This window comes from Phacochoerus africanus, chromosome 6, assembly GCF_016906955.1.
Source record: "Phacochoerus africanus isolate WHEZ1 chromosome 6, ROS_Pafr_v1, whole genome shotgun sequence".
Taxonomy (NCBI): Eukaryota; Metazoa; Chordata; class Mammalia; order Artiodactyla; family Suidae; genus Phacochoerus; species Phacochoerus africanus.
Window position 1 is genome coordinate 94,852,210 of NC_062549.1, and position 17,473 is coordinate 94,869,682.

Sequence of the window (17,473 nt, forward strand, 5' to 3'; positions counted from 1 at the left end):
GTGGTGAGCTCACTGTCTGCACAAACACGGGGGGTGGGGGGAGAGGTTAAGGAAAGGAAGAGACTAGGAAAGCCGGACCCAAAACTGGGAACTGTTTGTCTTTCTTGAAGATGTAGAACCAGGCCCATACAGATGTCAGCACTAGGGCACAGGCAGCAAGAGAAGCCAAGCACCCGTGGGTAGTAGACTCAAGCACCCAGGTGACCCCCTGCTTGGTACCAGCTAGGAAAAATGACCGCCTCTTGAAGGAGAGAATGTTTGATCCCCGTCAGTGTGAGCAGGTTTATTCTGGGGGTGGCACCACATTTCCAGCCATACCAACAACAGGGAAACAGAGGGGCCCCTGGAATGCATGACAGTAAAAAAATCAGTCCTGGGAGCATATACGTCATTCTTCTTCATCCTCCTCAGCCATGCCCAGGACCCGTGTGCCTGGGGCCCGGGCAGGAGGTGCCCGCTGAATGGAGACAATGCCACTGAGCAAGGCGTAGCCCGCCATGGCTGCCAGCCCCGCCAACACGGATAGGATCTGGTTCCGGCGCCGGTATGGCTCCTCCTCAGTCTCTGAGCTCACTGGTGTCTGGCGTGGACGTGGCACCTCAGCTGAGGGGCAAGGAAGGAAGGTGGGCAGGGGAGCTAGTTCCTGGATCCCTGCCCCCCTCTCCCAGGGCTGGTGACCCCCACCCACCCATCCGCCCCTTACCTCCCTCCCAGGGGAAGTAGAGGCTGAGGATATGGGTGCAGTAGGCACAGAGGTTGTGCAGCCCCCGGAGGTGGGCCTGCAGCTTCCCACTGGGCAGCTTCGCCTGCTGCAGCAGGGCCAAGTAGCTGAAGACAAAGGCGTCCAGGGAGGCGGGGCTGAGGAGAAGCGGGAGAGATGGAGTCGGAGGAAGAGTCGGCTCTGGGAGGTGGGCTCCGGGCAGCAGGGGGCCACCGGGGAAGGAGAGGACACACAGTTCTGGACCTGGTGTCGGGAGGGCGCCCCGGGTGGCGCCAGCCTGGCCTTGAATGGGACTCTATCCCAAGACTGCATAAAGGGCACATTGAGTGCCCCACAGCCCGGCAGGCCCCTCCTGGGCCTGGCCGCCCTCCCACCCTCCTGTACCACTGAGGCGGCTCTGGCCCCACACACAGCCCCACTGTCACCAGACCCAGTATCTGTCCCAAGGTCCTCTGGTCCAGAGCCTGAGCCCACCCCCCCCCCGCCCCTGCAGCGACACTTGAACCTGTATCTCCTTCCAAGCCACCTATGATTCCCCTGGAGTCAGACTCACGCATCTCCAAAGAAGAATTTCTGAGCGCCCAGGCGCTGAGAGAGAAGGGTCAGGCATTCCCGAGCCTCCTGGTAGAGCTATCAGGGGAACACAAGGTCGGTTTGCGGCTGCGGCTGCAGGCAGCGCGCCGCCTCCCCCCGGCCCCAGAACTCCCATGCCCTGCCATCGTCCTGGGGGTTCCTCTTGTACAACGGCCCCCTGTCCCAGAGGTACCTCCTTCTCCAGCTCTTCCTCCTCCTCAGGCCTGTGCTCCCCACACAAGAGCTGCAGCCGCTCCATGTACTGCCGCTGCATGCGGCCGGGCAGGAAGAAGTTGAGGGGAAAGGGCATGGCCTCTGCGTACCACTTCCGAGTCACTTCCACATAGTTCTTGGCATCTACCCAAAAAGTATGTATCTGGATTGGGAACGCAGGAAGGAAGAGGCGGCTCTGAGCCAGTGCACCTGCCCCACTCGGGTGGGCTTCTGAGCCCCATGCTGTTCCAGGCCTGTGTGTCTGTGGGGGGCATCTGTGTGTGTGCCCGACACCCGCCCCTGCTGGCCATCCACACTGGGAGGTCTGGGCACACTCACCAGCACCGGGAGCAGCTTCTCCTCCAGCAGCGACATGAAGGCCAAGGTGTCTGCCCCTTGCCGGGCTGACAGATCATAATCGGCATTGTATTTCTGTGGAGGAAATGTCCACTGTGAGGGGGACACGGGGCAGGGGGACTCCAAGGACACTTCCCCAAGGAGGGAGGCATCCTGTCTGGCACCACCCGCACTGACCTCTGGGTGTAGCAGAGGTAGGGCAAGGAGCTCTTCTCACTGAGGCCCCCTTGCCTGGGCCCAGTCAGTAGCCTGTTGCTGTTGGCGGGAAGCCTGGACCTTGGAGCCTGCTGGCCGTCAAGGTCCCGCGCCCACTGGGGGGAGGAAGGAAGGCCCAGCCACAAACCAGGAGCAGCTCCCAGAGTTTCCACGGAAAGCTGGCAGGATGCCTGCTGACGGCAACTTTCTAACGGTAATTTCCCCAATCCAGACACCACAAAGCTCGCAGAGCGGAGCTCAGTTGCGGGCTGGGCCGCAATCAATGCCTCAGGAACAAGGGGACGCCATCCCTATGCTCCTGGGACCCAGGGAACCCATGTCTAGGGCCCTCTGGCTTATTATCTCAATGCCTAGCTCTGGGCTGTTTCTTCTATTTCATTCCCTGGCCCAGGCGCCGCCACCACCACACACATTCCAGCCATACCCCCAGGTCTCTGCCTGCCACACCTTCCTGGGCTCCAGTGTCTGCTTCTCAGCCCCCTCCCTCACATCCTGAGGAAACTCTGTCCCCAGATAACCTCGAGTGTGATCTTCAAATCTCTCTGAACCTCAGTTTCTCCCCCATGGAATGGGGGTAATAATCTCTTTCGCTCACTGTGGCTGTGTTAGGAGAAAACTCTGGAACCTGGGAAAGCTGTGTTCCTACATCAGAAATCAGTGGTGCCGTTCCTGCCAGGAACTTTGGCTTTTATCTGGATCGCCTTTCTCCATGACTCTCAAGCCTCCATTAATTCACCAATTCCTCCACCTCTGGGAAAGGAGAAATGAGTAAGAGGGTCCCACACTTCAGATGATGTGTTCCCTTTTGGAACCAGACCATAAAAGCTAGAAGAGCCCCTGCAAAGTATCCTGGCTAGGCCCCCTAGTTGTACAAATAAGGAGAAAGTTAAACAATTTGCCCAAAGTCACACAGACAATGACAGAGTGAAAAACATAGCCTAGGCCTCCCCATTCCTCTCGTAACACTCTTTGAATTTCCTCATCCTGGCTCTTAGCCTTGTCCATCCTGAACCCCATGTAATTCAGCCCTACTGGTCCCTGAAAAAAGGGCAGTGGCCTTAGAAATCCCTGTCTGGTCCTATCTTTTTTGTTTTTTCTCTCCTAGTCTTATCTTTGAGAGCTTCATCTGAGCCAACTGTTCTCTCCTACTCTCCTTTCCCTTCCATGTGTCATCGGCCTGTTCATCTCTCCCTCCCTGCCCAGCAGGTGCCTCTGGATGCCCTGACTAGCTTAATCTCTAGTCTACCACGTACTCCATCACAACAACATTGTGTCTCCCCCACTGGACTATGTGTTCCTTGCAGCTGAGTCACCTGCATCTGGATTGGCATATGCTGCTGTTCAATAAAGATGTGTTGCACTGAATCAACTGAACTCTCTCATTGACAGTCCCCCTACCCAAGCCACCTACCTCTTTTCGAAGGTGGGTGATGATCTTGTGTGGTACCGAGATGACTTCTCCATGACTGGTCCGAAGGGCAGGCAGAGTTCCTGACATTGACAAAGAAGTATGGCCACCAGATCCTTAACTGCTTATCCATATATTATTGCACCACATCCCTGTCTGTCTCCTGCTCTTCCCCTTGTACATTCCCTTCCTCACTGCCCCCACCGCGACCCAGGGACACTGGGTACCTGAAGGGCTCCGCCAGGGGTTGGTGATCTTGTGCACCTTGAGTGGGGCACCAGTAAATCTGGCATAGGTCTGCAGGGAAGGAAGCAGAAGGCAGAGAGGCCAGGGACATGGCCCCCACAGGGGAATCAAGAAAAGAAATAACATTTATTGAATACCTTTTGTGTTATGCCCTATGCTTCATAATTGCCTTACCAAAAAAAAAAAAGTTGACATTATGTTCCTTTTTTTTTTTTTTGTCTTTCTGCCATTTCTTGGGCTGCTCCCTTGGAATCTGGAGGTTCCCAGGCTAGGGTCGAACCGGAGCTGTAGCCGCCGGCCTACACCAGAGCCACAGCAACTCGGGATCCGAGCTGTGTCGACAACCTACAGCTCACAGCAACACTGGATCCTTAACCCACTGAGTGAGGCCAGGGATCGAACCCACAACCTCATGGTTCCTAGTCCGATTCATTAACCACTCCGCCAAACAGGAACTCCTATGTTCCCATTTTACAGTGGGTAACACAGGGCTCAGAGAGATGATGGACATGTCCATGATTACAAGTCAGCCAGAAAAACCCTTTCCTCTACCTTCTTTCCTGCCATTTCCCGGTGAACACTTAACCTCATTTGGAAGCACTGACCATGCCTTTCTTTGGAGTCTCTATGGACTGTTCATACTTATAACTTAGCACCAGAACATTTTATTACACTTATTTGCTGACATGTCTACCTTTCTGTAAACACCACCAGGGGAGGGACCACATGCTATTTATCTTTACATGCCAATGTCTGGTATTTGTAAGACGCCTAATACATGCTTATTAAATGAAAGAGTGAATGAATGAGTGAACTAGTCTGACTCCAAAGCTCTATCTACAGAGCCTGGCTGTGGACTTTTTGGTTCAATGAACAATAACCTCAGTCAGTGCTGTTGAATGAGGAGGAGGAGGGAGGGAGGCTGAGAAGGCAGAGACCTGCGGAGTCGGAGAACTCTGAGATCGTCCAGCCTCAGTAAACAAGCGGATGAAGAAAACAGCGCCCAGAGAGAAGGGATCGCTCCAAGGTCACACAGCCAGTAAATGGACATGCGAGAACTAAAACTCATCTCCTGAACCTCTGACCAGCACCCGTTCCATTGCCAAACAAAAACTAGGCTGCTAATGGCAAAGGACACGGTATGTGAGTCCATACTGGCCAGGCACGCTCTTTGATTGCCTCAGTTTCCCCCAATGCGCCCGTGCTGAGGCGCCCTGGCAAAATTCGGTGATTGGCTAGTCCGAGCCCCCTCCCCAGTCCTCCAGGGCGCAGCAGAGGGCACTGGCGCCACCCCTCACCAGCACGGCCAGACTGTCCAGGTCCACGGACGGCAGCCCCCAGCCCCCTGACCAGCAGAACAGCTCCATGGGCGCCGCCATCTTGCCCGCCCTTTGTCCCGGAAGCACCTCCCCCTGCGCTTCAGCCCTCCTCCGCGCGGATCCGCCCCCCGCCCCTATGGCTGGTCACAGTGGGGAGCTGGGGGGAGGCCCTTGGGAAGGCGAGGCTTATCCCGGCCCAAAAGGCGGCCTGACGGCGTGGGGCGGAGCCGAAGGCTTCGGGGGAGGGCGGCCGCGGCCCGATCCACAGGCGGCTCGCGAAGGGGGGGAGGGCTTTCATCCCGGCGCGCCTAAGAGAGTCCCGGAGCCTTGGCCGAGGGGAGCCCCGAGCTTCTGAAGGCTCGCGGGCCCAGAAGGGGGCTTTGGGCTCCTGGGCAGGCTCTAGGTGCCCTCACAGATCTGCAAGAGGTCTGGGCTGCTTCCGGCCCCCTCAGGGCTCGGCCCCGAGCGGGGGCTGCGGGGGGGGGGGGTCCCCCGAGCCGCATGTTTTCCACAGCGCGTTATGTTTGGAGCCGGCCCCGCGCCTCCTGTCGCCATGGAAACAAAACAGGGGCGGTGGCGGAGGCAGAAGCTAGGCCGGGCTGGGGCCTGGGTGGGGGGAGGGGAGGTGGGGCTCTGGGACCGTTGCCTTGGCAACGGGAACCGAGGCGCCCCTCCGTTTCATCCGGGTCGTGGCCTGTCTGCCTGTACCCCCAAGTGTTCTCAGTCTGCCCCCCGGCCCCTGGCCTGTCCTCTGGTCTCCTCCTGTCCTTGGCGTCCCTTTCCCGATTTCTTCACTCCAGCCTCACTGACCACTGTTGTAGACTTTCCCTCCAGTTTCCACCAGACGCTTCTAGACTACCAGGTTTTCCTAGTAATGAAGGAAAGTGGAAGCACAGGGACAAGGCATGGGACCATCACCCTAATAAAGAGCACTTGCTCTGTCGGAGGAGCAAACGTCATGCCATGTGGGCATCCCCTGGGCACTGTAGCAAGCTAGTTTCAGCCACTCCCTTGGAATTCTCTCGTACCAGCTGTGGAATAATGCTCACTGTCTGGCACTGCCCCTGCCAAAGTTGCCTGCCTTCCCCAACTGTGGCTTCCAGAAGACAGTAGCATTCGGTAGCAGCCCCCAAGAGCGAGATGCAGGGGAGAGGGAGGCACCTGGGGGAGAGCACCATTAGGGAGAGGCACGAGGCAAGGAGGCCTCCAGGACTCTTCCTCAGTGCCCCTGGTTCCCGGAGCTGAGGATGCCTCCAGGGTGATTGGCAGCTCTTTGTTTCAGCCCCCCCTCACCGCCTGCCGGCCCCCCCCTCCAGTCCCTCCGCCCCCCTCTCCTGCTCTCCGCCTAGCCTTTTCCCCTCCCAGCCGCCTGCCTGCCAGGGGTAGTGAGCCGGCTGAGCGGCATGGAGACGCAGGAACTTCGGGGGGCCCTGGCTCTTCTCTTCCTTTGCACTTTCGCATCTGCCAGTCAGGACCTGCAGGGTAAGCCAGTACCAATTCTTAGAGCCCCCTCTCTGCCTCCTCCCCACTTGCCCCCAGCCTAGTAGCAGGGAACATGTGGGCAAGGGGAGAGGGGAGAGTCCTGAAATTGAACCGGAGGGAAGAGTTGATGAAATTATGGCCCTGTGGGAAGGAGCTGACACCAGAAGGTGGCGGATGAGTGGGAACTGGCCAGGGTCAGCATGAGGCCAGGGCTGTGGACTCAGGAGGCAGGATGCTAGGGCTGCCTGGCTGGTTTGGTGTCTGAGCATCCCCAGACACCCCAGGGTCTGGGAGAGCAGCTCAAAGGTGGGTTTCTTCCACCTTTGGGCTCCTAGTTGCCTAAGAACCGGGTGGGGGTGGGGACCAAGAGGTCTGGGCTCCCCTGGAGGTCTGATGGTAGGATGGGCCTGTGGGTGTGGGAGAGGTAGCTGGAGCAGATGACACAGGCACAGATTCTTTACAGGCTGGAAGGGAAACCACAGATTGGCCAGGACACAGGAGGCAGAGGAGCTGGGTCCCAGGTTCCTGTGGGAGAGAGCCAGACAGCAGGAGGGTCGAAGTCTTCAGTGGGCAGCTGTTCTCACCCAGAGCGAGTGTGCTGAACCCCCCCAGGGCGGGAGGAGGAGCATTTAGGGGCATTTAGAGCCAAACCCAGCCGTGTGAAGAGAAACTGCCTTCCCATTTCTGCGCTGTGGGCACCAGGTGCTACTCCTGCCTTGAGATCAACACAGTGACTCCTTTGCGCCACCTGGTGGGGGCATCTCACATTCGCGGGGCGCTGTTGCTGTATTTCCAACTGAGCCTCAGGCCTGCCGGTTCTGGTTCTCCGAGTGGCAGTAAGGAAGGCACAACGCCTTGTCCTCTGACAGCAACAAGGGTTGGATTTCCAGGAGGTGACTAACACTGTCGGGTGGTGATGAAGGATGCCGCCCCACCCCTGAAGGCTCAGAGAGAGCAGGCCTTAGCATTTGACAGGGGTCTGACCTTAATCATCTCTGCTTGGTCAGTGATCGACCTGCTGACTCTGGGCGAGTCCCGGCAGATGGTAGCTGTGGCGGAGAAGATTCGGACAGCCCTGCTCACCGCTGGGGACATCTACCTCTTGTCCACCTTCCGTCTGCCCCCCAAGCAGGGTGGTGTCCTCTTTGGCCTCTACTCTCGCCAAGACAACACACGATGGCTGGAGGCCTCTGTTGTGGGCAAGATCAACAAAGGTGACTGGTGGGGCATCTCCCTTCCTGCCGTGGTGTGGTGACTCCTTCGAGCACTCAGACCCCTCTTAATTTTCTTTGGGCTCCCCTGGGGACCATGGACCCATCAGGCTGTGCCCAGGCACCAGGGGCACCTGGTAAGGGGTACTTAGTGCCTTAGGGGGGCCAGGCACCCAAACAGTAGGGTGAGGCATTTGTCGAAATGGGGAATTGTATGTGGGGATGCCTGGGGGGAAGGGAGGCATGTTTCTCTGACCCAGCAGTGGTATAAAGAGGTCCCTCAGATCCCTGGAATGGATCTGGGGATTCAGAACCAGCTGCGACGGTAGCGGGGGATATAGTGATCTAATGACACGGAAGAGTTAGAAAGTCCAAGTCTTTGAACCAATTTGAAGAACATTTAGGAGTTCCCGCTGTGGCGCAGTCCCTTAAGAATCCGCCTGCAGTGGTTCAGGTTGCTGTGGAGGCACGGGTGGTTCAATCCCTGGCCCAGAACCTTCATGTGCCTTGGGTGTGTACCGATTATGTGCAAGGCGTGGAGAGATACATAGCTGAAGAAAGAAAGATAGTCCTAGAGATGTGGTTTTCAGAAGAAATGATCCAAGGTTCAACTGGGAGACAGGGGATAAGGGACAGTGCCAATACTGACCTCCCCTTCTGGACAGTGCTGGTGCGGTACCAGCGGGAGGATGGCAAAGTCCACGCGGTGAACCTACAGCAAGCAGGCCTGGCAGATGGGCGCACACACACCGCTCTCCTGCGACTCCGAGGCCCGTCCAGACCCAGCCCTGCCCTGCAGCTGTACGTGGACTGCAAACTGGGCGACCAGCATGCTGGCCTTCCGGCACTGGCCCCTATTCCTCCAGCAGAGGTCAATGGGCTGGAGATTAGGACTGGACAGAAGGCTTATTTGAGGATGCAGGTGAGCAGGAAGGGAGGACCCCCTGAGTGTCTGTGGAAACAGTTTGCACCAGTGGGAGGAGGAGTCGGTAGGTCCTCCCACCCTGCTCTGTTCCTGTCCCCCCAGGGCTTCGTGGAATCAATGAAAATGATTCTGGGCGGGTCCATGGCCCGGGTCGGAGCCCTGAGTGAGTGTCCGTTCCAGGGGGATGAGTCCATCCACAGTGCAGGTAACGCAGAAACTTCTGTTAGCTGACACCCTGGACCCCAGATCCTGTGATGTGATCTTTGGTGCCCCCATCCTCTTGACCTCCCAGCCCTTTGAAACCAGTTTTTTTGTTTGTTTGTTTTTGATCTTTTAGTCTTTTTAGGGCTGCACCCAAGGCATCTGAAAGTTCCCAGGCTAGGGGTCTAATCGGAGCTGTAGCCACCAGCCTACACCACAGCCACAGCCACAGCCACAGCAACACAGGTTCCGAGCCATGTCTGCAACCTACACCACAGCTCATGGCAACACTGGGTCCTTAACCCACTGATTGAGGCCAGGGATTGAACCTGCGTCCTCATGGGTTCGTTAACCGCTGAGCCATGACGGGGATGCCAAAACCAGTGCTTTTGGCTCAACTATTCCTGGAGCTTCTGATCCTGTTACCCCTGATCTTCTTCACCTCTGACGCTATGATCCCCAAATAATCCCATCCCAGGAGGCGTGGTCAGGAAATCTCCATTAAGGTCATCCCACCTACGGGGGACTAGAAAAATTCAATGATGTCAGAAAAGAATCTAAGTCTGAAGAATCTAACTTGAGTTGAGATGAGCAAGTCAGCTGCTCAGTCTTTCTTGGTTGATTGCGCTAAGGGTCTTGGTCTTTTTTAGCTCCCACTGGCATCTGTCACCTATCAGCAGTTTCTCTAAGCACTGCCCATCGGCCAGGTCTCTCTGATGGGATGCTCAGAGGTTCTTGCCTAAATAAAATGTCCACTGGTCCCAGATATTTCAAAGAAAGAGCTCTCTCTGTGGAAGCTTGGGAAGGAGGAAATGGAAGATATTGTGGCCATGGCCCAGCTTGGGTCACTTCCCACTTGGAACTCTTCTGTCACTACCATGCCTGGGAACTAGGAGGATTTGGGTTTCGACTGTCTATGAGGCGACTCTCTGAGAGGTTACCCGCAGCCAGGGGAAGGGGCTGGCGCTGCCTGCCTGTCACCTCCCTCCCACGATTCCCATTCAACACCGCATCTTTATTCCAAGGCTCCAGCCCTTTGCTCCTGTCCCTCCTCTTCTTCCTCCTCCTCACCAGCCAGGCCCGTCTCACATCTCCACGTGGCCTCCATGGCTTTTTTTTTCCTGTCTTTTTAGGGCCGCACCTGATGCACATGGAGGTTCCCAGGCTAGGGGTCCAGTCGGAGCTATAGCTGCCGGCCTAGCCACAGCCACAGCCACGCCAGATCTAAGCTGCATCTACGACCTGCACCACAGCTCATGGCAATGCCAGATCCTTAACCCGCTGAGCAAGGCCAGGGATCAAACCCATGTCCTCTTGGATACTAGTCAGATTCTTTTCCACTGAGCCACGACAGGAACTCCCACCTTCTGTGTTTTCTTGTCTTTTCTAGTGGCCAGTGCACTCCACTCCATCCTAGGTGAGTAGGCTGCGCTGAGGTGAAAGGGGCATGAGGGTGGGGAGGAGGCCCAGCTGCCTGCAACTAAGTCCTCTTCAGCCAGGAGGAGAGTGGGTTTATGGGGGTGGGGGCAGCAATGGTAGCCCCTGGCTTATTACGCAGAGAGGGGCCAGGGCTGGTGCCCCAGTTCTGAGCCTGTTTGCATCCTGGACCCTGACAGGGGAACAGACCAAAGCGCTGGTCACCCAACTCACCCTCTTCAACCAGATCCTGGTAGAGCTGCGGGATGATATCCGAGACCAGGTTTAGTGGGCCGGCGAAGGGTGGTCCTGATGCTGGGGAGGGGTGGCAGGTGCCGAGAGCTGACTCCTTCCTCCCCATCCTTCCGTCTACCAGGTGAAAGAAATGTCCCTGATCCGAAACACCATCATGGAGTGTCAGGTGTGCGGTGAGTGGGCGCGTAGGGAGGGCCCCAGGTGGCGTCGCCGTGCTCCCCAGCCCGTGGCTTTGGCCTCTACTTACGGAGAATTAAATGGTGTCCTCTGGGTGGCTCTGACTGTGCCCGCCTGCGCCCGCCCCCAGGCTTCCACGAACAGCGCTCCCACTGCAGCCCCAACCCCTGCTTCCGAGGCGTGGACTGCATGGAGGTGTACGAGTACCCAGGCTACCGCTGTGGGCCCTGCCCCCCCGGCCTCCAGGGCAACGGCACCCACTGCACTGACATCAATGAGGTGGGGGAGGGTAGAACTGGGAAAGGCTCAGAGAGCTGGGGTGAGGGAGGTAGGAGAGGCCCGGGAAGGTGGGATGAATGTTAGGAGCAGAGGAACCCCGGTTTGGGAGAGTGGAAGACCAGAAAAGACAGGAGAAGGGAAGGAGACAGAAGGTCTGGGGCGAAGACTGCCGGGCCATGCAGCGCAGGAGCTGCAAGAGCAGCAGGGGCAGTTAGAGAGGGCCAGCCAGGAGGGGGGCCCCAGAGAGGCGGGGGCTGGGATCAGAGCATGAGGAGGTTGGAGAGAGGGAGGCCTGCACATAGGGGAGACCAGGAGCAGTGGTCCTAGATCACAGGCAGGGGGCCTGACCTCTTCCTTCTCATCTGGTCCCTAGTGCGCTCACGCCGACCCTTGTTTCCCGGGCTCCAGTTGCATCAACACCATGCCCGGCTTCCACTGTGAGGCCTGTCCCCGAGGCTACAAAGGCACACGGGTGTCTGGCGTGGGCATTGACTATGCCCGGGCCAGCAAGCAGGTCAGGTTGGGACGAGAGATCTTGGCCTTGCAAGGGCGGGGCTTCTGGGTTGGGTGTGAAGCCCTTGTGATAACTGGAATGAGGCTTCCGGCTCAGCTGCCGGCATTGGCCTGGTTTGGGGTCTGGGGTTCACATCCATGTTCCCAGATAAGGCCACGCCAGTGCTCTCTCCTCTATCTGAGGAGGCCCGCGTAGGTCTGGTTCTACCCTGAGTGTGGCCCTTTCAGGTCTGCAACGATATCGATGAATGCAATGATGGGGACAACGGCGGCTGTGACCCAAACTCCATCTGCACCAATACTGTGGTGAGCTGAACGTGATGGGATGGGGTGCCACCCCTTTTCTGAGTTCTTGCTTTCCCTCCTCCTTCCTTAGGACCTTACACATAGCGGGTCCTCCGCATGGACCTGGTTTGAATTCTGGTTTTGCTTCTTACTAGCCATGACCTTGGAGCAAGTTATTTACCTTTTCTGAGCCTCAGTGTCCACTTGAAAGATGGGGCTAGGACCCACCTTGACAGGTTGTCAGGAGCCACTGCTTCCCTCCTCTTAGGGCTCTTTCAAGTGTGGTCCCTGTCGTTTGGGCTTCCTGGGCAACCAGAGCCATGGCTGCTTCCCAGCCCGGACCTGCCACAGCCCAGCCCACAGCCCCTGCCATGTCCACGCGCACTGTCTCTTTGAACGCAATGGTGCAGTGTCCTGCTCGGTGAGCTGGGCCCGGGGCTGGGAAGAAAAGGGGGAATTTGGGGAAAGGGGTAGGGCTAGTGAATGTTTTGGGGGACTGGGATGGGGCAGGGAAAGGGAGGCGGGCCTGGGTCCAGATGGCTGAGAGAGCCTGAAGCAGGGAGAGGGGGGGTGTGGGGAGCCAGTCCCGGCCACCAACTCCCACCTTTTGTGTTGCCCCAGTGCAACGTGGGCTGGGCCGGGAATGGGAACGTGTGCGGGCCTGACACAGACATTGATGGGTACCCGGACCAGGCGCTGCCCTGCATGGACAACAACAAACACTGCAAGCAGGTGCAGGGGCAGGCGGGTGGGTGTGCGGGGTCGGGCGCCCCAGGCTGGGACTGGACAGAACTTATCCGTTTCCTCCCCCCCTCCACCTTTAGGACAACTGCCTTCTGACACCCAACTCTGGGCAGGAAGATGCGGATAACGATGGCGTGGGGGACCAGTGTGATGATGATGCTGATGGGGACGGGATCAAGAATGTTGAGGTGGCTCCCAGATGTCCTGCTCCTTCCAGCTCCTCTGTGACTGTTGCCTTACCCCGTATCCCTGCCCCCCCCCGCCCCCGGCCACTGGCAGCTCCCCAGGAAGGGCCCTAGTGTTCCACATTAGGGAGGCACGAGCCTGGTGCCCAGGACAAGGTGGACTACATGGAGGTTGGGTGGGTGGGACTGTGCCAGGCAGGTGGACCATCACAGGAGGGACCGTTAAAGGTTACAGGGACAAGGTGCATGGTGGCCAGTGGTTCAAGGGAGGCCTGACTCGTTCCCTCCCACCCCAGGACAATTGCCGGCTGTTCCCCAACAAGGACCAGCAAAACTCAGATACAGATTCATTTGGTGATGCCTGTGACAACTGCCCCAACGTTCCCAACAATGACCAGAAGGACACAGATGGCAATGGGGAAGGGGATGCCTGTGACAACGACGTGGATGGGGATGGTGCAGGCCTGGGGCTGAGGGGGTGGCTGGGCAACCTGTAAGAGTTTGATGTGGTGGGAATGAAGCAGGGAGAATCTGGGAAGGGCAATGCTTGTGGTAGTCAGGCCGGCTGAGAGATCACCTGTGGCAGGTGCCGGGGGAATGTGAGAGGTAGGACATGGGGTCAGGCAGGGAGTGGGCGAGAGGGCAAGACACGCTACAGGCGGCCTTTCCAACCGGCTGTCCTCTGGATGGGAGATGAGGCTCAGGGCTTTCACCCGCCTAGAAGAGAGAATATGCTCGGCTCTCGTGTTAACCTTGCATTACCCACATGTCGCCTAGGCATCCCCAATGGACTGGACAATTGCCCTAAAGTCCCCAACCCCCTGCAGACAGACAGGGATGAAGACGGGGTGGGAGATGCTTGCGACAGCTGCCCTGAAATGAGCAATCCTACCCAGGTACAGGGGAATGGGGAGGGCAGGGCAGGGCAGGGGTAGGGTGACGGGTGGATGAAGCCCAGCCCTTTGGATGGGGAAGGGTCGGGTCGTCTTCCAAGTCATCAAGAGAAGATGGTGAGAACAGGTCCCTCTCTCTCAGACAGATGCAGACAGTGACCTGGTGGGGGATGTCTGTGACACCAATGAAGACAGGTATGGTGTGGGCCGAGACACGGAAGGGGACACTGCACTGTCCTCTGGTACATTCTTGCTTCCCTCTGCGGCCTAACCTTAATTCTCCACTACTATTTATTTTTTATTTTTTAATTAATTTTTTTTTTTTTGCCTTTTTGCCTTTTCTAGGGCCACTTCCCACAGCATATGGAGGTTCCCAGGCTAGGGGTCTGATCGGAGCTACAGCTGCCAGCCACAGCCACACGGGATCTGAGCCACGTCTGCGACCCACACCACAGCTCACAGCAACGCCGGATCCTTAACCCACTGAGCAAGGCCAGGGATCGAACCTGCAACCTCATGGTTCCTAGTTGGCTTCGTTAACCACTGCGCCACAACGGGAACTCCACTTCTCCACTACTATTGAGCAGGAGGTCCTTCCCATAGTCTACCTCCCATTCCTCCTGCTGGACCTTCACCTCACCTGGCTGACTGCAAGGGGTCTGGCTGAGTGGAGGGTACACCCCAGAGACTCCTAAGCAGAAGAGTGGGGAAGGATGTGGTACCTTTACAAGCCTTTAATTGGTGCCTGTTCTTCTGGCCAGCGATGGGGATGGACATCAGGACACCAAGGACAATTGCCCGCAGCTGCCCAATAGCTCCCAGCTGGACTCAGACAATGATGGACTTGGAGATGAGTGTGATGGGGACGATGACAATGATGGTGTCCCAGATTACGTGCCTCCTGGTCCCGATAACTGTCGCCTGGTACCCAATCCCAATCAGAAAGATTCAGATGGTAAGGCTGGGGTCCCCAGAGGAGGGGGCCGGAGTGGGCTCTGCTCAGGGAGAGGGGGCAGGCCTTTGCTGGGGAGTGAGGGAGGGCAGGGTAGGGAGAGAGGTCAGCATGGCGAGGCCCAAGAGGGGGTTAGCCCATGGCAGTGGCCAGGGCTTTCCTGAGCGCCAGGCTTCACCCTGCCCAGGCAATGGTGTTGGTGACGTGTGTGAGGATGACTTCGACAACGATGCAGTAGTCGACCCCCTGGATGTGTGCCCCGAGAGCGCAGAGGTGACCCTCACGGATTTCCGGGCCTATCAGACCGTCGTCCTGGATCCTGAGGGTGATGCTCAGATTGACCCCAACTGGGTCGTGCTCAACCAGGTACTAGGGTGGTGGGCGGGGCGGGTGCTCAGACCAGACCAGCAGGCAGGGCCTGGGTTGGGGCGGCGCACCTGGACCGGGCCTTTCTTTGCTGCACACCCCAGGGCATGGAGATCGTTCAGACCATGAACAGTGACCCGGGCCTAGCAGTGGGTATGTAAGGGGCACCCGATTCAGCACTCTCAGTAACTTGCACATGGAGGGATGGGGGCAAGCTGGGCCACCCGTGCAGCAGGCATCCCTTCCCCGCCCCCCAAACCCCGCCATGGGCCACCAGTAGCTTTGCTGCCCCTGACCCAGATCCCACTTGCCCGCCCGCCTCCAGGATATACGGCCTTCAATGGTGTGGACTTTGAAGGCACCTTCCACGTGAACACAGTGACGGATGATGACTACGCAGGCTTCCTCTTCAGCTATCAGGACAGCGGCCGCTTCTACGTAGTCATGTGGAAGCAAACGGAGCAGACCTACTGGCAGGCCACACCTTTCCGGGCTGTTGCCCAGCCCGGGCTACAGCTCAAGGTCCCGCCGCTGCCCAGATTCCCCAATCCAGGGCCCTTTCCCAAAGCCTCCCCCACCCCCCCCTGCCCCGTACCCCTCCGCCACTGCCTGAGTAGTGGGAACCCTCTTATCCAGACAGCTGTCCTGGAGGGTGGCTCCCTGGGGCTCCAGAATATTCTCCCGACTTCCTTCTCCACCTGCACTTACCCACCGTTGTCTTCCCTCGCTTGGGTCCTGTGGTTGACCCACTGTCTTTCCCGATGCCCCCAGGCAGTGACATCGGTGTCTGGCCCAGGTGAGCACCTCCGGAATGCCCTGTGGCATACGGGCCACACCCCTGATCAGGTACGGCTGCTGTGGACTGACCCACGAAATGTGGGCTGGCGTGACAAGACCTCCTACCGCTGGCAGTTGCTGCACCGGCCTCAAGTTGGCTACATTCGGTGAGAGGAAGGGCTGAGCCCTCCCTCGGACCCCAGGCCCGGCCTTTCCTTCGCCTGTAGCTGGGACTCACCAGCCACCTCCCCTCTCCCCAGTGCCCAGGTGCCATGGCCCCAACTGGGACCACTTCTCTCTACCTCCCCTCTCACCACAGGCTCACTACCCTGGCCCTGCCTTCTTCCCAGCATCAGGCAGCCTGGGCTCTGGGGCTGGCCCTGCCAAGGACCTGTAGGCAGTGTTGGGCAAGTCTTTCCTTTTCTGTGCTCTCTTTCCCCCTCTGTAAAATGAGGGTGCCTCCGGGAGCCTCCAAACTCCAGGCCAGTCTGTAGAGGGGCACATCACAAACCTCCCCATCACTGGGACAACCCAGAACCTGCCTCATCCAAGTGTCTGACCTGGAAGCGACCATCCTTTACAGAAGAGCTAACCAAGGCCCAGACTCCACACCTCTTAGTAGCTGGGCTGAGGCCTCTCAGTTCAGCCCTCTGTCCAAACTCCGCATTTCCTAGTTAGTGGGGATGACGGGGAAGGGAGGGGAAATGGCCAAGAGCCTAGAGTACAGGGACTTGGGTTGGTTCCCCTTTAAGGTGCCTGGGGCTGCAGGGCGCCAGGGCAGGGGATGGGGGGGTGGACTAGAGCCTGGGAAGCGGGTGACTTCACCCCCCAGCCCATTGTACTTATTGTCATGGCAACCCAATCCTCGCTAGGAATGCGGCTGGTGCTTTGAGATGCAAAGGGGGCTGGACAAAGAGCCTGGGGCCCCAGGCTTGAGAAAAGCACCCCTCTTCCCTCCCCTTTCCTTCCTCTCTTTTCCCCACCTCCCTTCTCTCTCAGGCCTGCTGAGCCCTAGGGGGGTTGGGGACCTGCAGGGTCTGGGCATGGTGGCACAGTGCCCATTGGCACCCTAGCACCAATGGACACCCCTCTTTTGGACAGGGTGAAGCTTTATGAGGGTCCCCAGCTAGTGGCGGATTCTGGGGTGATCATTGACACATCCATGCGTGGGGGGCGTCTTGGTGTATTCTGCTTCTCCCAAGAAAACATCATTTGGTCCAATCTCCAGTATCGATGCAATGGTGAGGCTCTAGACGGAGATCGGCCTGACCTCTCATGCCCTCACGGGAGAGTTGCATCTTCTGACCTTAATCCTATCTCCTTCCTCAGACACAGTTCCCGAGGACTTTGAGCCATTCCGGAGGCAGCTGCTCCAGGGAAGAGTGTGAAGAGGTGGCCACCGGATTCAGAATCCTGATTTTGGACCTTCTGGCCTTGGGGTCCATCCTGGAGACCTTGGGGTCTACTCTACAGCCCCTCAGCCAAACACAGACCCTCCTCTGGCACACACCGGGAGTTCAGCCCCAGAGGGGTGGTGACCTCACTGTTGAGGAGACGGGAAGTTTTCAAGGGGTATTTCTCAGGCACTGACCCCAGGAAAGATAACAGCACATTGCTATAAAGTTCCAGTTGTTTTCTAAGCCAGTGCAATTACTTGTTTTAGGGCTTTTCCGGTTTAGTGTGGGGAGCAGGACAAACAAACCTGAGGCCGGTAAGGGAGAAGACTAGTAGAACAGAAGTTAGAGATCTAGAGGGAGTT

The 17,473-nt window shown here is 57.8% G+C and overlaps 2 protein-coding genes across 4 annotated transcripts; one reads left to right on the plus strand and one right to left on the minus strand.

The window, feature by feature from the left end:
• Positions 1 to 268: 268 nt before the first annotated feature.
• Positions 269 to 5,623, minus strand: MTX1 (metaxin 1). The gene is given in 10 exon segments (XM_053743509.1): positions 269 to 603; positions 704 to 858; positions 1,275 to 1,351; positions 1,488 to 1,670; positions 1,847 to 1,939; positions 3,492 to 3,571; positions 3,716 to 3,785; positions 5,033 to 5,209; positions 5,211 to 5,413; positions 5,416 to 5,623. Coding segments are annotated over 10 exon segments (1,446 nt in total). The 5' UTR covers positions 5,609 to 5,623; the 3' UTR covers positions 269 to 388.
• A 777-nt stretch (positions 5,624 to 6,400) lies between these two features.
• On the plus strand, positions 6,401 to 17,354 carry THBS3 (thrombospondin 3). 3 transcript variants are annotated; one of them, XM_047784382.1, is made up of 23 exons: positions 6,402 to 6,535; positions 7,543 to 7,749; positions 8,412 to 8,668; positions 8,774 to 8,876; positions 10,263 to 10,289; positions 10,489 to 10,571; positions 10,665 to 10,716; positions 10,851 to 10,999; positions 11,373 to 11,513; positions 11,741 to 11,818; positions 12,066 to 12,218; positions 12,419 to 12,529; positions 12,622 to 12,729; positions 13,023 to 13,182; positions 13,504 to 13,622; positions 13,762 to 13,814; positions 14,381 to 14,574; positions 14,759 to 14,937; positions 15,042 to 15,090; positions 15,263 to 15,459; positions 15,709 to 15,881; positions 16,816 to 16,955; positions 17,044 to 17,354. In XM_047784382.1, the coding sequence occupies exons 1-23, from the start codon at positions 6,457 to 6,459 to the stop codon at positions 17,100 to 17,102; spliced, it is 2,871 nt and encodes a 956-aa protein (XP_047640338.1). In that variant the 5' UTR covers positions 6,402 to 6,456; the 3' UTR covers positions 17,103 to 17,354. The 3 variants fall into 3 exon arrangements, with proteins under 3 accessions (XP_047640339.1, XP_047640338.1, XP_047640340.1); XM_047784384.1 differs by lacking the exon at positions 6,402 to 6,535 and adding an exon at positions 6,609 to 7,428; XM_047784383.1 differs by lacking the exons at positions 16,816 to 16,955; positions 17,044 to 17,354 and adding an exon at positions 16,034 to 16,809 and having other exon boundaries at positions 6,401 to 6,535.
• The last annotated feature ends 119 nt before the right edge of the window (positions 17,355 to 17,473 follow it).